Raw genomic sequence first — 17162 nt, 5'->3', positions numbered from 1 at the left:
GGGCAAACAAACTCCGTGTTGTTTGCTAATCCTACTTCCTGGAAAATAGTTTTCAGTAAGATATGCCCATGCTTCTTTGCTCATAGCTTCTCCAGGGTGAGGTGGCAGCACATTGGAGCACTGTAACTTTTTAAACATTAAAGCTTACCTTCTAAAGGAGACACTTTAGTTTATCAGCAACGGGTAAGAAGAGACCAATCAAGTCTCCAGAAATTTACATTACAATTTCTAAAAGATCCCTCAGACCTCTGCTGGGAGCGTAGGGGAGTCTAAAGTTTTTCAGTCACGAGTTTTGTCTTTCTCTAATGTCCATCAGTAACAAATATGGATTTTTAGATTTTTTTTTTCTGTTGGTAGCACCTATGTTGTAGAAGAATACCTGTTCAATCACTAAAATTTCACTTTGATCTGCAAAAGCTAAAGCGATTTATATGTCTTCTATATTTTGCAATGGGACAGTATGTTTTCATGTTTAAATGGATCCAGTTTAAAGTGTCATAGTTCTAATGTGCAGCATCACTGCTGAAATAAACAGCGACACTGATAGTGATATGCACAGTGATGTACTGGAATTTGAAAAAAAGGTTTATTTTATCGGTCTGTGCACTTTTGTTCTATTTACAACAGTGTTACATTTAAATGTATGTTTTTTTATGTTCTTCACAGATTTTTAATCAGCCTTTCATAACATCTCTGGAGTAGGAGATTCATTTTCTGTGTAAGAATAGTCTGTAAAATCCTTTTAGATTGATTAGACTGTAGATTGCTAAGTGGTTAGTTATATTGTATACTGTTATAAGACCATACAATAATACAGAGAAACCCCCAACCCAACACATGACCCCCTAAGAGCAAGCATTTAGCAATCTGCACAAACAACGCTAATGCAACTAGAAGCGCAGAATCCGAGAGTGATGTCAAAGCTAAGTCTGTCCTGACTGTAGCCAAGCAGCTAGAGCTTCCACTTCAACAGAGGACATCACTACTATCATTGCAATAGTAGTCATGCTTGATTTATTTCAGCCTCCATTTCTATCTGTAACTGGTTCTACAAAAGACTAAATAGTCTGGTTCTTATATAGTGAGCATTCAAAGCACTTTATACAACTTACATCATTCACACATATGTGTTTTCTAACGTTCACACTATGAGTGCATCAGAGAGCAACTTGGGGTTCAGTATCTTACCGGAGGATACTTAGAGCAGGTCTTCTATGAATTGGAAGGTTGGCGAATCAATATCTGCTCCTGTTTACAGTCTGCAAACCTCTCTTCTAAGCTACAGTCAGCATGGCCACAACAGTTTTCTGCGATGTGCTCTTTGATGAAGTTTACAGGTTTACACTGTTAAACGGTAATTATATGGCATCTCAGGTCATGTTACAATGTACCCCAAAAAGGATGAATGCAGCAGTGTGACCTGGGCTCATGGCCAACTAACTCAAATGGCAATTAGTCAATGGTACCGTGAACAATTTGCCACTCAATACCACATACGCACACATTAGACTTGTCAATAGGGACAAGAATTTAAAACATATTGTAATATAAGCTGTACTCCAAGGACTCCTAATGCCCCTTGTCCTACTTTTAACAGTGTGGTAGCTCTGTGAAGTACTTGTAGTGGACAGGATATGGTCCAGTAACGGCACAGGGCTTCAGAGAGTTATCTAAATTGTTCCATTCTGTCTTTCACGGAGAACGACATTTGGATACTGTACAAGGATCTATAGCGTGCTGCTGTATACAGTACATGTTACATTATTGAACACATCCACTCGCCCCACTTTGATTCCAGGGGTACTTGGGAAGACAAATGGATTATAACAAAAATTTTGTGTAGCTAATTATACAATCCTGAAAGCTGCTTACACACGGCATATTTTATATTCATATTCCATGGTTTTAAATGTACAACATATATGTGAAGGCTTGGAGGAATGGTGATGCGTTTACTGTTTTAAAATACGAAAAGGCATTGATTTGATTGATGGTGTCTTGTATTTACTACATGCATAATAAATACTGCTTGGAGCTAAAAGCCACATTTAGGAGTGAAGAACTTTCATTCTTACATTTAAGCACATTTATGTAGAATCTGAATGTGGCTGTATAACTTTTAAATGAATACTGATTGCATAAAGTTTTTTTTCATAAAGACACAATGATGGTGAAAATTGATGCAGTATACTTTTTAATTCCATTCAACTGTAAACCATACAGGCAAACATATCAATCACAGATCCTATCAGCTTTCACATAATGATGTAAATGTTGATGTCCCTCTGGGGACAAGTGGCAAAATTTGGGTGGAGACATCTAATATTTTATTTTTAGTATTTTCTTGATTCATACCACAACAAGCAAGTATTCGGGAAACTTTATAACAGATATGCAAGTTACAAAAAGTTTTCATTTTAAGCATCATCAGCAATGTTATAGATAAAGTTGTAAAACAATAGTAATGGGATTAGTTATTGTTGCATTTGACTTAGGAGATGCTAATATGCAAAGTGGTTCACTGCTATGACTTACAGAAGCACTTAATTATACTCATTCACTGTCTGTATAAGTCCATCATACTTCCCGTGTTAGCTTCTTTTGGTTTACTTTTATACTTTCTCCCTTCTTTTCCTATCATTGTATAAATGACTGTATTCAATATTTTCTCTCCGTTCTAATACAATTTGCAAATTCTGATCAATTTAATAAATGTTTTAATCTGAAAAAATATACAAACACACCGTTCGGTCTTAAAGGTGAAGTTGTTAATGTTTTGTTTTTTAACCATCACTGGTTGAAAAGTAATAACCCTTGAGAATTAGAATTCAGTGTCCTTAGCCAAGGAGCCTCATACTGGAAATGTTTAATGTATTTCTATCTGCCATTGAGAATCACACAAAACTGGCACTCCACATGGAGTTCCTCTGGAGTCAATTAGTGGTCGTTTGTTGTTTACTTTCAATATAGAACTCAGGATTGCGGTTTCACCAACAAAATACATTATGGGACTGTTCTTCATGAAAGTCTGAGTTGATGGATTAGTGGAACATACCAAGATAGAGGTATGTAAGTCTGATGTCATTAGCCGTTTCTGGGTCCAAACTCCTCTTCAGCTCTGAAAGTCAAACGAACACTGCGGCATCACTGAGAATTACAAACTGTCTAAATTCTTTCATCTTTAATAAAGTGATCAGTGTGGTTGCTCTACCAGGTGTAACAATTAAGTTTAAAATCCAGGTATCCATGTTGGTTTATAATGGAGCACTGTAACAAAAAATAATTTCCCCCAGGGATCAATAAAGTATTCTGATTCTGATTCTGAAAACAAAATTTATGAAATTTATGAGTTAGAAGTTAGCAAGGAGTTAGCTCACTACTTTCCACCTAAACATAATATACCATGTTCTGACCGAGGGATTTCTGAAAAAATTAAAACGTACAGCTCTGCTATCACTTCTGACATAAACGATGACAGGAAACTAAACAGCAGGGACGTTTGTAGGGTTACTGAAGTTGAGCTAGCTGGTATATAATGATGTGGTACACGGTGGCTAGCTACACACCTATAGTTAGCATGGCTGCCCCACATATTAGCATAGTGAAGCTGGAGGATGAACGCTAACTTTTTTCCACTCAATAAAAGTAAACGCGAGGGTTCCCGATGGTTAGGGACAAATGCAATTGTATGGTAGGATACTGTAAACGGACCAAACTTCACTCAGCAGAACAAATGAGATAATCCAGACATAATACGAGGTTAGTCGTTAATTTACTGCTGCATGGGCTGGGCTGTAGTTACATTGTAAGGTTTTAAAAAATGAGCTTTAAAATTGATAGTGGTAATATATGGTAAATGGTAAATGGCCTGCATTTGTATAGCGCTTTTCTAGTCCATAGGACCCCAAAGCGCTTTACACTACATTCAGTCATTCACCCATTCACACACACATTCACACACTGGCGATAGCAAGCTACATTGTAGCCACAGCCACCCTGGGGCGCACTGACAGAGGCGAGGCTGCCGGACACAGGCGCCACCGGACCCTCTGACCACCCCAAATAAAAACCGAGAGAGACCGACAGTGATCACTGATGTTTTTAGAACAAAATGCCACATATTTCTGGCAGAAACACACGCATATATACACATTATTGTGTAACTGGAGTGCAAGTGTGGAGCAAGCCTTCAACTGAATACACCTCCAGGCTGGTCCCCCTGGTGGATACACAAGACATTACCACTAGTATTCCTAAATGCCGCTTAGGGGCGTTACTACTCATGGTTGCATCGTCCATGTTACAGGCGGGTCATCTATCAGCCGGCAATCGATCAGGATTCCACTAGGCATCCATCATGGTCCTGTCAGGGATGAGGCAACTATTTTAAGTGGCTGTAACTGTAAATCTCAAAACAAGGTGACTGTTTCTGGTGAACACTGTGAACCTTTCAAACAATAAATGGACTGATTCTTACATATCGCTTTTCTACTCTTCCATAGCACTCAAAGCCCTTTATACAACATGCCACATTCACACCCCTTCACAAAAGCACTTTTTTAAGTGCTTTTCAGTGCTTCCCAGCTAACATTCACACTCTGATGGCTGCATTGGAGAGCAACTTGGGGTTAATATCTTGCCCAAGTATACTTGGCGTGCAGACCAGGATCAAACCACAAACCTTCCAATCAGTAGATGACCTGCTCTACCTCCGGAGCTACAGCCAAGTTGATAGGATTTTAGTTCAGTGAGTGAGAACAAATGCAGTCAAACACAAAGCTTCTTTATATAAAGATTCTACATTTCCAGTTAACCGGATAGCAAGCTAACCCACGAGCTTTGATGAGAATGTCCAGACTGATTCGAAGACTGCACTTTTGTTGCATTTCATTTGCCTTGGAAACTCGATGACAGATCTGGGAGTGATGCTACTCCTTGCTGAGCATGTTCCAGTAGTAAAGTCAGAAAGGCAAAGAAAAACAGGATTTGTTTTGCTCATTAGCAAGGCAGAGACATTCATACATCACTAGCAATACAACACTGCCAAAAGAAAAACCTTAAACGCAGCACTGCAGCACATTCACAGACAAAGCTGTGCTGTGCAATACTGTGCACAAATACACAGTAGTCGCAGTGTAGATTACAAGTTCTTCAGTTTTACTAATGTTTACACACACACACACACACACACACACACACACACAGAAGATGAAACAACTTTTGGTTTCATACTATCTTATTAATAAATATGACTTGTTTTTCTGATTGTCTATTTGACTTTTACAATTCCTTGACTGGTTCTTTGCTTAATATTTATTGATATTATTTTTCACTTTCATTCTATAGACTATAAACGGTAAATCGACTGGAACTTATGTAGTGCTTTTCTACTCTAACTGAATGCTTTGAGCACTTTTAAAATTATGGTAGGGAATTGTGGTGGTATGGACCCTACTCAGGCTCTAACCCATGGCTCTCATTTCTAGCCTTTAATAGTCAACTATATTATACTCTAATCTCCCTGATCCCAATTTAATACTGCTCCCTCAGCCTACGTGCCAGGAATATTAAACAGGACGGTCACGTGCACACTGGAGAGATGCTGCATTTTTTGTCTGATATCTGCTTGAGTTGGGTTGGAGAAGAATCCAGGTGGGGGAGAGAGAGAGGTTTATTTAGTCTTAGATGTAGTGTTATTTTTATTACACAATCTGATTAATTATGACAATTTTCTGAGTTTCTTTAAACTCATATTTTTACTAAGCTCCGATATCTACTCAAAGATAACGCAAATGACATATTAGCCCACAAGTTTCAGCAAACTGATACTTTCCTTGTCTTATTAGACATGCCCGTGTGATTTATAAACATCAGACACAGAAAAAAATACTTGACTGCATCTATTAGCACAGTGCTGTCAAGGAGATCTGGCCTTACGGGGCTTAAAGCCTCAGGAGCATTGTGGCAAGAGCTAGAGAGTACACAACACCTTTAGTGGCTGGTAAATAAACAGGCAAATTGAAAGAAGTGATAACAGTAGGCAAGCTAAAAACAAAGCAAGCACGCCACTTAAAAGTGTTAACCAGATGACAGCTGAATTTCTTGCATGTCCAAGACAAGAAATTTAAATCACTTTGCATCAAGCTATTTCTTCAAATAACCTTAATACGATAACATGAGAGAAATATTTGATTTTGATCTCTTTCTATCGGTGAATACTTTAATAACAACTAGAATGTGATTATGTTTTTGTAAGGAGCTAAAAAAAATTATTGTGTCAGTACCCAAAACTATAAGCGGTGTTCCATCAGGAAAAGGAAAGCAAGCAATGCTTGCCTTATCAGATCTAAAAACAGACATAATGTTTTAACCGACATTAAAACGTATCACAGCCTTTCATCTCATAAAGCTCCTAACCTGTTTGCATCCATCATTAAAATTACTGTAATCTTGTGACTGCAGCTGGCTATTATTACTGAAAGCTCCGCTGTTTTGTACTCAAAAGAATGTAGTAGCTGTCTCCATCTCCTGTTCACAATGACCGGGGTGAGCAAGCTAAGAGGCCAGCAGCTTTTTTCTGGTGGTTTTGCGCATGAGCATTGTGGATAAACCTTTGGTCTCTCTGGTAAACTGATAGCAGGCAAGCAAGGCAGAACAGTACAAATGCGGACCACAAAGTGGTACTACCACTTTGTACTGTGTACAAAGTGGTCTGGAAACAAAATGGTGTGGAAACAGAGCAAGCACTCAGTTATTTATCATTGTAACAGATCAGTTTCGTCTTGCTTAACCACCTTGGCCAACATATGTCATGATAAATAAAACTAATAAAACAGGGAAGTTGAACAGAAATTATTAATTTGTTTTAATATATCTTTTTTAGACCAAGGCCTCATGAAGAGCTTTTTCAGAGACCTCTGTTAATTTGGGGGAATATTTTTCTGCAGAATAATTCTTTTTATTTTCGATACTTTATGCACTTTTCATTGCTACAGTTTTATGTGCAATGAGAGTGTTTTCATAATGTTTTATTGCTTCTTTTCTTAAATTAGTGGTTTGAAAATGTCCTTGCCACTGTCAGCTAGTAGTTAATTTTGTTTTTAGTAATATAATAGAATATAATAGATTTACATGTCTTCAGTCAGGAAGGAGTGCAGAAAGGTGAAAATGTCCATGAGAGTGCAGACGGCAGCACAAACGGTATGTTTTAATAAATACAGGTGAAACAAACAAAAAACAAACTTGCCAACTTGTACAGTAATTACATTTCATCTGAATAGTTGTTCCGAATGTGACATGTTTTGTTTTACTATTCATGCCATGTACTGTAATTTTCAGTGACATTTGTAGTGAATGACCAATAAAAAGCTCACTTGCATGTTAAAAAAGAAAACAGAGAGAAATCTTTAACTGTACAGCTTTTATAGCTGATGATGCAAGCTATAGATTGAGACGTTTCATTTATCTGTTCTTCCTGCTGTTTGCATGTCATGTTTAATGACACTGACTCTAATTAGGATTCGCAAACAGTAAAGTTCATTAAACTGTTATACAACAGACTTTGTTGAGCTAAAGTGATAATGAAATCTAGAAACAACTCGTTTATGTATATGGTGAGATCTATATCTAGACAACAACAGCTTTGTAAAACCCATCCATTTGCATTCATTATATTTCATTTGCATTTAATTTTTCGTATATTTTCTTTGCCTGGCTTCTTGGCTTTAAACCACATTTCATATTGTTTAAATAAACACTTTTGTAGAAATCAAATGTTAGAAATTTCAGTGTAACATTTTGCAGTGTTTTTGGCAAAACAGATCATATAAAGTCTTTTGTTAAAGCAAACTACATCTGTGCGTTCTCTTGTGTAAAATCAAGTTCAGTGGATATGACAAAGTAATTATGGGTTTTGAGATTACTTTTGGAAATTCTAAGCTAATCGTTGCTGTCAGCAGTTCAATGCTGGTATATTCCAAAATCATGTAAAAGCCTAAAACTATCAAGGCACTATTGGTCTGCATGAGGAAGTCTGTCTCTGATGATGTTACACAATTGCACGCTGTTGGAGCTCACCAACTTTGAGTGAGGTCAAAACACCACCCTTCGGCACTTTCTATGACCTTTACACAGGAAGTTGGGATTAAGGTAGATGGGGTGTGAAAAGGCATGCATTTTTATGAATGTGAACATATGTATGTGTGTGCCAGTGTGTAGTCACACAGTGTGTGCTTTCCAGTTTCCCGCTACCTCCTCCAGCCATCTTGAGCACCCTCATGTTGACTGCCAGAAGCAGCGGTTCCTATCTGCAGTGCGACGGAATCGAGATTGCTGGCTGGGGGATCATTATGAGGGCCATAAAAGAGCGATTTACAGGACGGCCAGTGAGTGGAGTCATCACCAACCCCCCTACCTCACCTCACCCCAACACACACACACACACTTTTTCCTGCACTGCACCATGCTGGATCACCAACGAAAAGCCCAAAATGGAGAATCAGAGGCGAGCAGAGAGCATGATGACTTAAACATGAAGGTGAGGCACGTGGCAGCTTTAGTGGAATCTGCTTTATGACCTGTGGATCTAAGCAAGGGAATAAGGTGCCAATACATTTTTGATCAGATAACAGAACGCCACAAAAGGTAGAGCACTTTCAAAAAGCACAAAAAATGTCTTGTCTTAAAGTGAAAAACACATACAGTATGTGGTACTTTTTTTTTTACATTTATTATTATTTCTTTGGGGTTTTCTGTTGTTGTTGTTGTTGTATTTTCCCACATATCCATAGCCCTGAACCCCTTAATCATCACAACCTGTGTTTAAATTATGATCATTTTAACCAATTATAAAATGTGTAATACTAGTCCTAGTTTTTAACAGAAAAAATGACCTTGTTGATATATATTGTTTTAAACCACAGTTTTCACATGATGTCAGATCTACTGGGACAATGTAGTGGACACGCCCACCTGGCAGGCATTTATCTAACTGTATTAAATCATTTTTCATTATACTTTTGCACTGTGTTTTCAGCAGTTATTCTATGAATTAAGCTTATGATTTCAACATTTTAATGACAAGTGTTGCAACATTTTTCTAATTAAATATTTAACCTTAGCTAACTATTTGGAAAATCCCTTCATTACATTTAGTTACTTTTACTTCAACCATTTGATCTTTTCATTGCTTCAACTGTCTACCACAGGTATGGTATGTGATATTGTAACTGTGTTATCACAACATCAATCTACTATTCATAACAGAATCCTTTACTTATTGCTTACTAGTGCTATATTTGGTCATATATAAATAAAGCAGAATTATTATTATTCACTATATTGTTAAAAGTATTCACTCACCTATCCAAATCATTGAAGTCAGGTGTTTTAATCACTTCCATGCCTACAGAAATATAAAATCAAGCACCTAAGTATGTAGACTGCTTCTTCAAGCATTTGTAAAAGAATGGGTAATTTTCAGGAGCATGATAGCCCCCATGATAGCCACTTTGTGATATTTCCTTGCTACTAAATATTCCACGGACAACTTTCAATGGGAATGACAGCAACTCAGCCACAAAGTGATAGCCCTCCTAAAATAATAGAGTGGTAGTACTCAGAGGTCACCAACTTTCTGCTGAGTCAATCACTACAGACATCCAAATTCCATGGTCCCTAGAAATTAGCTCAACAACAGTGTGTAGAAAACTTCATGGAATGGGTTTCCATGACTGAGCAGCTCAAGCCTTACATCTGCAAGCACGATATAATTCGGCAGATGCAGTGCTGTAATCACCATTGGCCACCATTGGACTCAATAGAAGTGGAGATGTGTGGCAGTTGCCAGGAGAACGGAACTTGTCTGCATTGTGACAAGTACTGTGTAAAGTGTAAAGTTTGGTGGAGGGGGGATTATGGTGTGGGGTTGTTTTCAGATGTTGGGTTCGGCCTCTTAGTTCCAATGAAAGGAACTCTTACTGCTTCAGCATATTCTGGATAATTTCATGCTTCCAACTTTGTGAGAACAGTTTGGTGTTGTCCCTTTCTGTTCCATCGAGAGTGCAGGCTAGTGCACAAAGCAAGGTCCATGAAGACATGGATGAGTGAACTTGGTGTGGAAGAACTTGCACAGAATTCTGACCTCAACCCAATAGAACACCTTTGGGATGATTTATAGCGGAGACTGCAAACCAGGCCTTCTGGTCCAACATCAGCATCTGACATTACAAACATCTGGAAGAATGGTCAAAATTCCCAGTTCTAGATGCAGTGAAGCATCCCCACAGCATAATCCTTCCACCACCATGTTTAACTGTGGAGAAAGTGTTCTTTGGCTTGTAGACCTCTTTCTTTCTCCAAACATAAGCAGTGTCGCTACTGCCAAAGATATATACTTTTACCTCATCTGACCAAAGGATGCACTTTCAGTATGTTCAAAAAGTCATTTTATACAAAAAGATCATAAATGTCTGGACATGTACACTCTATCCAGATTTGAAACTGGTAAACAGAAACAGGGAAAGTGAGGTACTCAGAAGAGGACTTTTAAACATCCACTATTCCATCACATGTTTAAGTACAAATCCATCTGCCGAGGAAGACTGTCTTATATAACTGGAAGCTCCAGGAGAGCTACTGAATGGAAATGTGGTGAGAGGTTCACTGTCTTTCAAGGAAAATAAAAGAAATGTCAATCCCAGTTGAAAATATTCTTTACATTTGAGTTTTAGCACTTAAATCTACCAAGTTGTCTACAGCTTATCAAAAACATTAAACCTGCAGATGAAGAGCAGCGCATGAAAACAAGCACAAATCAAAGCAGCGTAGTCATCTAAGGAACGAGTCATGTTTGCCTGCATTTGCAATAATCTGTTAGGTCACCAAGGGGGTACAGAAAGACGACGGGGTGGGGTTTGAAGGTACCGCTGTGTGTTTTTGCGTGGGGATGCGTGTGAGTTGGAGAGAGAGAGGAAGAGACAGAGGTCCTCCTCTCTCTCTCTGCTCCCCACTGTTTGCCAGTCTAATCAGGCCTGCTGTACCCCTGTATATTAGAAGCCAGTTTGTGGTGAGCCCTGCTGTGTGTGCTCCCAACAAGGCCCCATTTCCCCAGGCTACATGTCTGAAGCACACCCTGTGTTAGAGAAAGGAGTGTGTCACACATTCACACACATACACACAAAGAACCTGCGGCATTGTCTGAAAAAATCCAGTCTCCTTTTCTCTACTTCTCAATATTGCCTTTTATTCTCATGTCTGGTCTTGAAACCCTTCAACCAATATGTCATCTGTATTTAAACAGTCTACCTTTCATTTCACTTTGTATCCCTGTGTGTATGAACATCCTTTCTGATTATCCTGCATTGGCAGATGTTCTTTACTTGCGCTTTTGGCAATACACACACACACACACACACACACACACACACACACACACACATACATATATATACATATATATATGCGTGCTTTTTTAAAAAGCTGACAAAATACGTGACTTCACCTACATTCTGTAAAAAGCTACTGTTATTTTCAATAAAGAAATAAAGATAAAAATTGAGGCTGACTGAATGAATGTTGTCTTTGCACAGAGTGTGGGTTAGCAGCTGTGAAGTGTAAATTATGTCCTATTCTGTGTTTGCTGTAGGCCACTCGTGCTAACAAAAGATAACACGGATCGCTAAGTTGTCCAAGTAAGAAATTAAAAAAAGGTCAAATTTGGACTTTCAAGTCAAGCGGAAGGATACTCATAAAAATGAGTATCTTAAAGAAACAGCCAATAAAGCCACTTGAGCTTTGACACAGTTTCTTGCATTCAGAAGCAGCTGAACATCAACACATGCTGACCGGGTAAATGGAAAAAAGCACGGCCTGTTTTAAGCCCATCAAATGGTGAGAGACTTTGGGTTGCTGGAATAGCAGCACAGTGGTGGAGAACGCATTGATGCATTGTGGCAGTGAGGATAAATAGACTTTATGGTGCATTAGAGACTCACACAAACATAGAGGCTATAACAAAATGTGTCAATCCTAGGATGTATCAAATTAAAAGTAGTCTCCTCCTGTGTATATTGTCATGTTGTAATGTTGTCAACAACAACAACTGCATATAGAGGCTGTATAACTCGCTTTAGCTTTGTGAATTAAGGAACTAGCAGCATGGCTAACTGCTAACCTTTCCACAAACACAAAGAAACCCCATCAATTCAAAATACAGGGGCCAGGACCAGCATGAGAAGGGCTTTCAGCAAAGATCCACTATGGAGGCATGTCAGTGGTAATGTGCACCACATACAGTTCTGCATTTGTACGGCTGTCAAAGACAAGAAGGAATCTAATTTTATTTCTATTTTTCTCAGATTTTTTGAAACATATAAAATGACAATGACTACTTCTCGTAAGACAAAAATGTGTTTATTTGATTTTAGAGATTTATGAAATAACCTGTAAACAACTAAATGTAGCATATGCTTCCATTTAATGTATACAGCAGATGTATGATACAGCCTGTGAGCACTTTTGAAAAGCACATTCACCCTGTTGTTTATCATTGATTCTCTACTCCAAGTTCTCTTCATGTAAAGTAAGTGAGCTGTTAAGTCAAGCATAAAAGTGTCACCTTAAAAGAGCGCATTGGTAAACACATCTCTTCTACCCGGGCTGGTTCTGAGAATTACAAGGACATTTCTGTTGAAAACAGAAACGACTATTATGATGTCTCTTTCAATTAAGCCTGTGTTTCCATCTCAGCCGCAAATTCTACATTCGCAACCTAAAAAACAAAAGACTCACCCGCTTTTTAATAAGATGCAGAGAATCCAGAAGGATCTTTATAGTAAATGCCACAACTCATTAGGCTAATTACCCTATCACACATTTACTCTGCTGCTAATAACAAAGTAGGCAGAGAGACAGAGAGACGGAGAGAGAAAAGCACACATCTCCTCATAAAATTGGCATTCCAGCAATTAGTGAAAAGAAACATTAAAGCCTGCACAGGCTTCCTGAGCAAAATAATTAAAGAAAAATGGCAGAGATGCTGATTCTCACTGCTCTTCTCCTTTCAAAGTCTACAGCCCCCATATGAGCATAGCACAGAAGCATAAAAACAAAGTGCTATTTGTGTCTTTTTGCATAATTTCACTCACTGTGGGAGACGGAAGTGAAGTCAAATTTAATTGTGTTTATAACAAGGTGCGTTTAGTCATTAGTTCCTCACAAGGGCAACAGTCATGCCAAAAATTCTAATCTGCTCAGCACTTCTTTGAGTGCTTAAACACAACTATTTCAATAGGAGATTTTAAACAGCACATGCTGGTGAATTCTTAGGGCTGCCTCCAAGAGCTAATTACTGCATTTTAATGACGGGCCATTATACATATTAACTGACTCATTCGACATTATATTCTCCATAGCACCATTTACTCTCATCTCAATTTACCCTTTAGCCCACTGCTTTTTTATCACATAAAGACACTGATCATCTACAGCTATGTTTGTCTGTAACACTACGTTTCACAGACCCTGCCATTCTGTGAAGGTTCATAGTTGGAAAGGAGAAATCTCAAATGGAAAACTTTTCTCAATTTAATGATCATTTTTTAAATTTTAATCCCCTTATAGGCCTCTGCATGTGTCCCATTCACTCAGTGAAGCAATAGGGATCTACTAATCCAGCACCCGGGGAGCAGTGTGTATAAAAGGGTACCTTCCTTAAGGGTACCTCAGGATAACTGTTCGGTGGATTCAAACCCCCGACCTTGTGATCATGGAGCAAACCCTCTACCTACTGACCCATCCCACCCCTAGGAAGACTCCTAACAGAGTAAAATGACTAAATATTTACTGAGAACTACTAAAGAAGTTCCACTCTCTGAACTTTCACTTTCATTTGGGGAACTACAAGACAGTATGCTGCCAGTTTTCCACCATACGCAGCTACTTTTTATGCACTCATGCAGGTTTCTGTTGTTTTTTAACTACACTTCTACCATCTAGCTATTTATTATTAATAAGTGCCATTAAAGTTTATGAGAGTGTTTAATTTCAGTATACATGTAAAGTATTAACAGACTGCAGTGTTTTTGTTCGCAACTTATTAGCTATACTGTGTTTGTGAAAACTACAATAAAATCTGGAATATTCTTGCCCAGAAACAAGTGTAAAAGATTACTTTATAAGGATTGTAAAGATTACTTCCTTTGTGCAAGCAAAATCAAAACTGCAGAGAGAAGAGCAGATGCAAATATCAGAGCTAAACAATACAGGTTCTTCCCATCACTGTCTGTTTGGTTTTAATCACTGCTACCTATACTCTGGAATACCTGATTCTAATCTAACCTGATGGACTGGAAATTATAGTCAATGCAGGGGTGCAATTCAAATGGGATGCACATATTTTGTCTTTATATGATTAAAGTGCCAGTTTAGGACAGTCAGTTCATATAATGCAAGTCTATTCTTGTCAACTGTAGCTTTTAGCTTAATAATAAAAGCAAGTAGTCAACAAACAGATTTTATAACTGAGATCGCATATTAATAATTTCAAACGTTCCATATGTCACAGCTAGAATTAGAAATTCGTATTGTATATGTGGTTGAGAACTGTTAAAGGAGGAAACCAAGATCCAAAACTCCCCAGAGGAAATGGAAGAGGGGCTGATTCCACCACCACAAATACACCCAGAGCTGCTCCAAACATGGTGCCTCACATCAAAGACAGCCTTGTATCTCAGTGGATCAACCAAGGACTTTACAGTGGCTTGCCTCAGGTCTGCACATGGGGGGGACTCACATCTCCAGCAGTGGCAGATACACCGTAGGTGGGACCCTAATACCATACAGTGCTGGGCAGCCTTCACTCAACAAATCAAGTTAGTTGCTGATATTCTGGCAACACCAGGAGATCAGCCAGCTTGATTAAAAATGCCTGTATATTTTGAATAATTTACTTCATAAATAGATAATATAAACTCATTATAAGGGTTTATCAATATTCTAGTGATGAGCTGAGAGAAGAGGGAGGTGTAATTTGTATCTTTTTTTTGCTGGCTTTTTTTTTTTGCTGGCATTCTGGGTTTTCCCCAAGCAGTGATATATATATATATATATATATATATATGTGTGTATACAGAGAGAGATGTAGACTTTTAAATAAAAGATTAGTCAAATGGTACTGAAAGTGTGACTTGAGATTTATTTGCTGATCATATGATTAATTTGAAATACAAAATACAGAACTTCCACACAATCTGAAAATGTAAAAAAGCAATTCACTACACAGCATAAATGTCAACTTAATATATCTACCAGTGCCGGGCAGCTAATATAAAAACATAACCTAAGCAGCAGCGTAACTGTGGTAACTACTTTCTTTATTTCCTGTAAACAGTATAACCTTTTTCTTTTGTAATATTGCTGCACTTTACACAGACATTGGCCAGAACATAAAGTAAAAGCCTGTAAAATAAGTATTACGAGTAATTGTGACACATGATGAAATCCGTTTTCACAAACATCTCTATTATCTCTATTAGTATGGTTCATGTGTTTCTACTTAAATGAACATCTATTCACAAGTGTGATTCCAAAAGAAGCTCTCTTTCATCTGAAGAGTGATGCTTACCTTTGAAAATGGCTGTTGGCGTGAAAGAGAAATAAATTATGTTTTACAATGTTGATCTGGAGTCAAGCTAAAACCTCACACAAAACAAATGGCCAATAAAATTTCAAATATCACTTTCAACAGCAAATAAACAAATGATTTCAATTTCTTTTTTGTCCTCTTCTGGTCTGCTTTATTTTTGTTGGGTGTTCGTAATTCAAAACAGTGAGTTTATAATGAGTGATAATTATAACAATTTAGAGCCCACCTCATTATACAGACAACTGCTGCACTATGAGATGCTTTTTTTAAAAGTCTTGTAACATTTACACAGTTCAAAGCAGAGAAAACTGAACTGCCTATGAGGAGTCAAGGAACAAAGGTGCTCTTTGGTTTATGAATGAAATCTGAAGAAAGCCCCTTCAAGTATAATTCCAAAAGCTTTTATGTCATGGCTAGTTTGAGAGAATGCATTAAAAACAACACTAGTGCCTGTGTCCTTCATCGGTGAGTAACACATGAAGTTAATTTACTACAGTCTCTTAAAGTCAGCATGAAATGAAACATTTCTTCAAAGGGGAACAATTGAAATGTAATTCAGAAGGGTGCACACTGCCAAACTTCATGACACAAACACATGGCTAAATAATCAAAACAAAAAAACACTGATAAACAACATGGTCTTTCTCTGCTTCTTGTCCCTGGTCATCTTTACATATTTATGTTTTCAGACTGGCTTATAGCCCTTACAGTAAGAGATGTCTCATGAAAAATGTAACCAACCTGTAAACAGCCCTCTTGTCAGATTCAAGCTGGGCCTGGGGGTCAAGGGTCACACTGACAGAGCTATTTGGTGCTGCGGAGGCTGCTGGGATGTGGACCTGTGGGGTCTTGGTGTTCTGTTGAGTCGTGCCCGTCATCTGGTGATATTTAAAATAATCACAAAATGACTTAATGATAAATTTATGTTCTTTTTTTCTTACATTGGTAATTATGACTTTGAAATATTGCTTTTGTTTTAGTATCATCTGTGATGTTGCATATATACGGTGATTTAGGATGCTAATACGCTCACAGTAACACTCCTAACACGGCAGTGCTAAGATTTAATGGTTATCATTAATTTAAAGCATGCTGACATGCTCATATTTAGTAATTACCACTAGTTAAGTACTTTCAAAATCCTACATCATCTCAAGTTATCGCAGTTTCATTGAATAACTTGAGACGACGATTTTCAGAAAACTTGACCTCTGACCTCTAACCTTGAGGTCTAGATCACTGAGATTTGAACTTGTTCGTTTTTAGTATGTGGCCCTTTGGTATCAATTTGGAAATCCTAGGTTATCACACTCACAAACTTGGGTGTCCATGTTGACTGCCAACCCACCCACCTGGCAGGGTGATGACAGCCCCTCAGATATATATAAAAGTCATTTTTTAAAAGTAATTCTTGTAATTGCTTTTCGAAGCAAGTATGGCCACAACATGCACTGAATTCTGTCAGACGCCAAATGAGGATGTCGCTGGCATGAATCATTATGGCTCGACGGGTCAGTGG

The 17162-nt window shown here is 38.0% G+C and overlaps 1 protein-coding gene across 3 annotated transcripts in view; it reads right to left on the bottom strand.

Moving 5' to 3' along the window:
- Window positions 1-17162, bottom strand: part of pknox2 (pbx/knotted 1 homeobox 2) — a 105575-nt gene that overhangs the window by 23331 nt on the left and 65082 nt on the right. For 2 of the 3 annotated variants that reach the window (XM_084941571.1, XM_084941572.1), the window contains exons 3-4: window positions 16385-16521; window positions 15623-15634 (exon numbers count right to left, since the gene is read on the bottom strand). In XM_084941571.1, the coding sequence (XP_084797697.1) occupies window positions 15623-15634; window positions 16385-16521 (149 nt within the window). The remainder of the gene's footprint in view (window positions 1-15622; window positions 15635-16384; window positions 16522-17162) is intronic. The other variant, XM_084941573.1, reaches the window with a different exon arrangement.

The sequence above is a fragment of the Perissodus microlepis genome, chromosome 10, assembly GCF_051167445.1.
Source record: "Perissodus microlepis isolate ML-2025 ecotype Zambia chromosome 10, ASM5116744v1, whole genome shotgun sequence".
Lineage (NCBI taxonomy): Eukaryota > Metazoa > Chordata > Actinopteri > Cichliformes > Cichlidae > Perissodus > Perissodus microlepis.
Note: the sequence above shows the minus strand (reverse complement) of the source record. Positions and strands in the feature narration are given on the sequence as shown.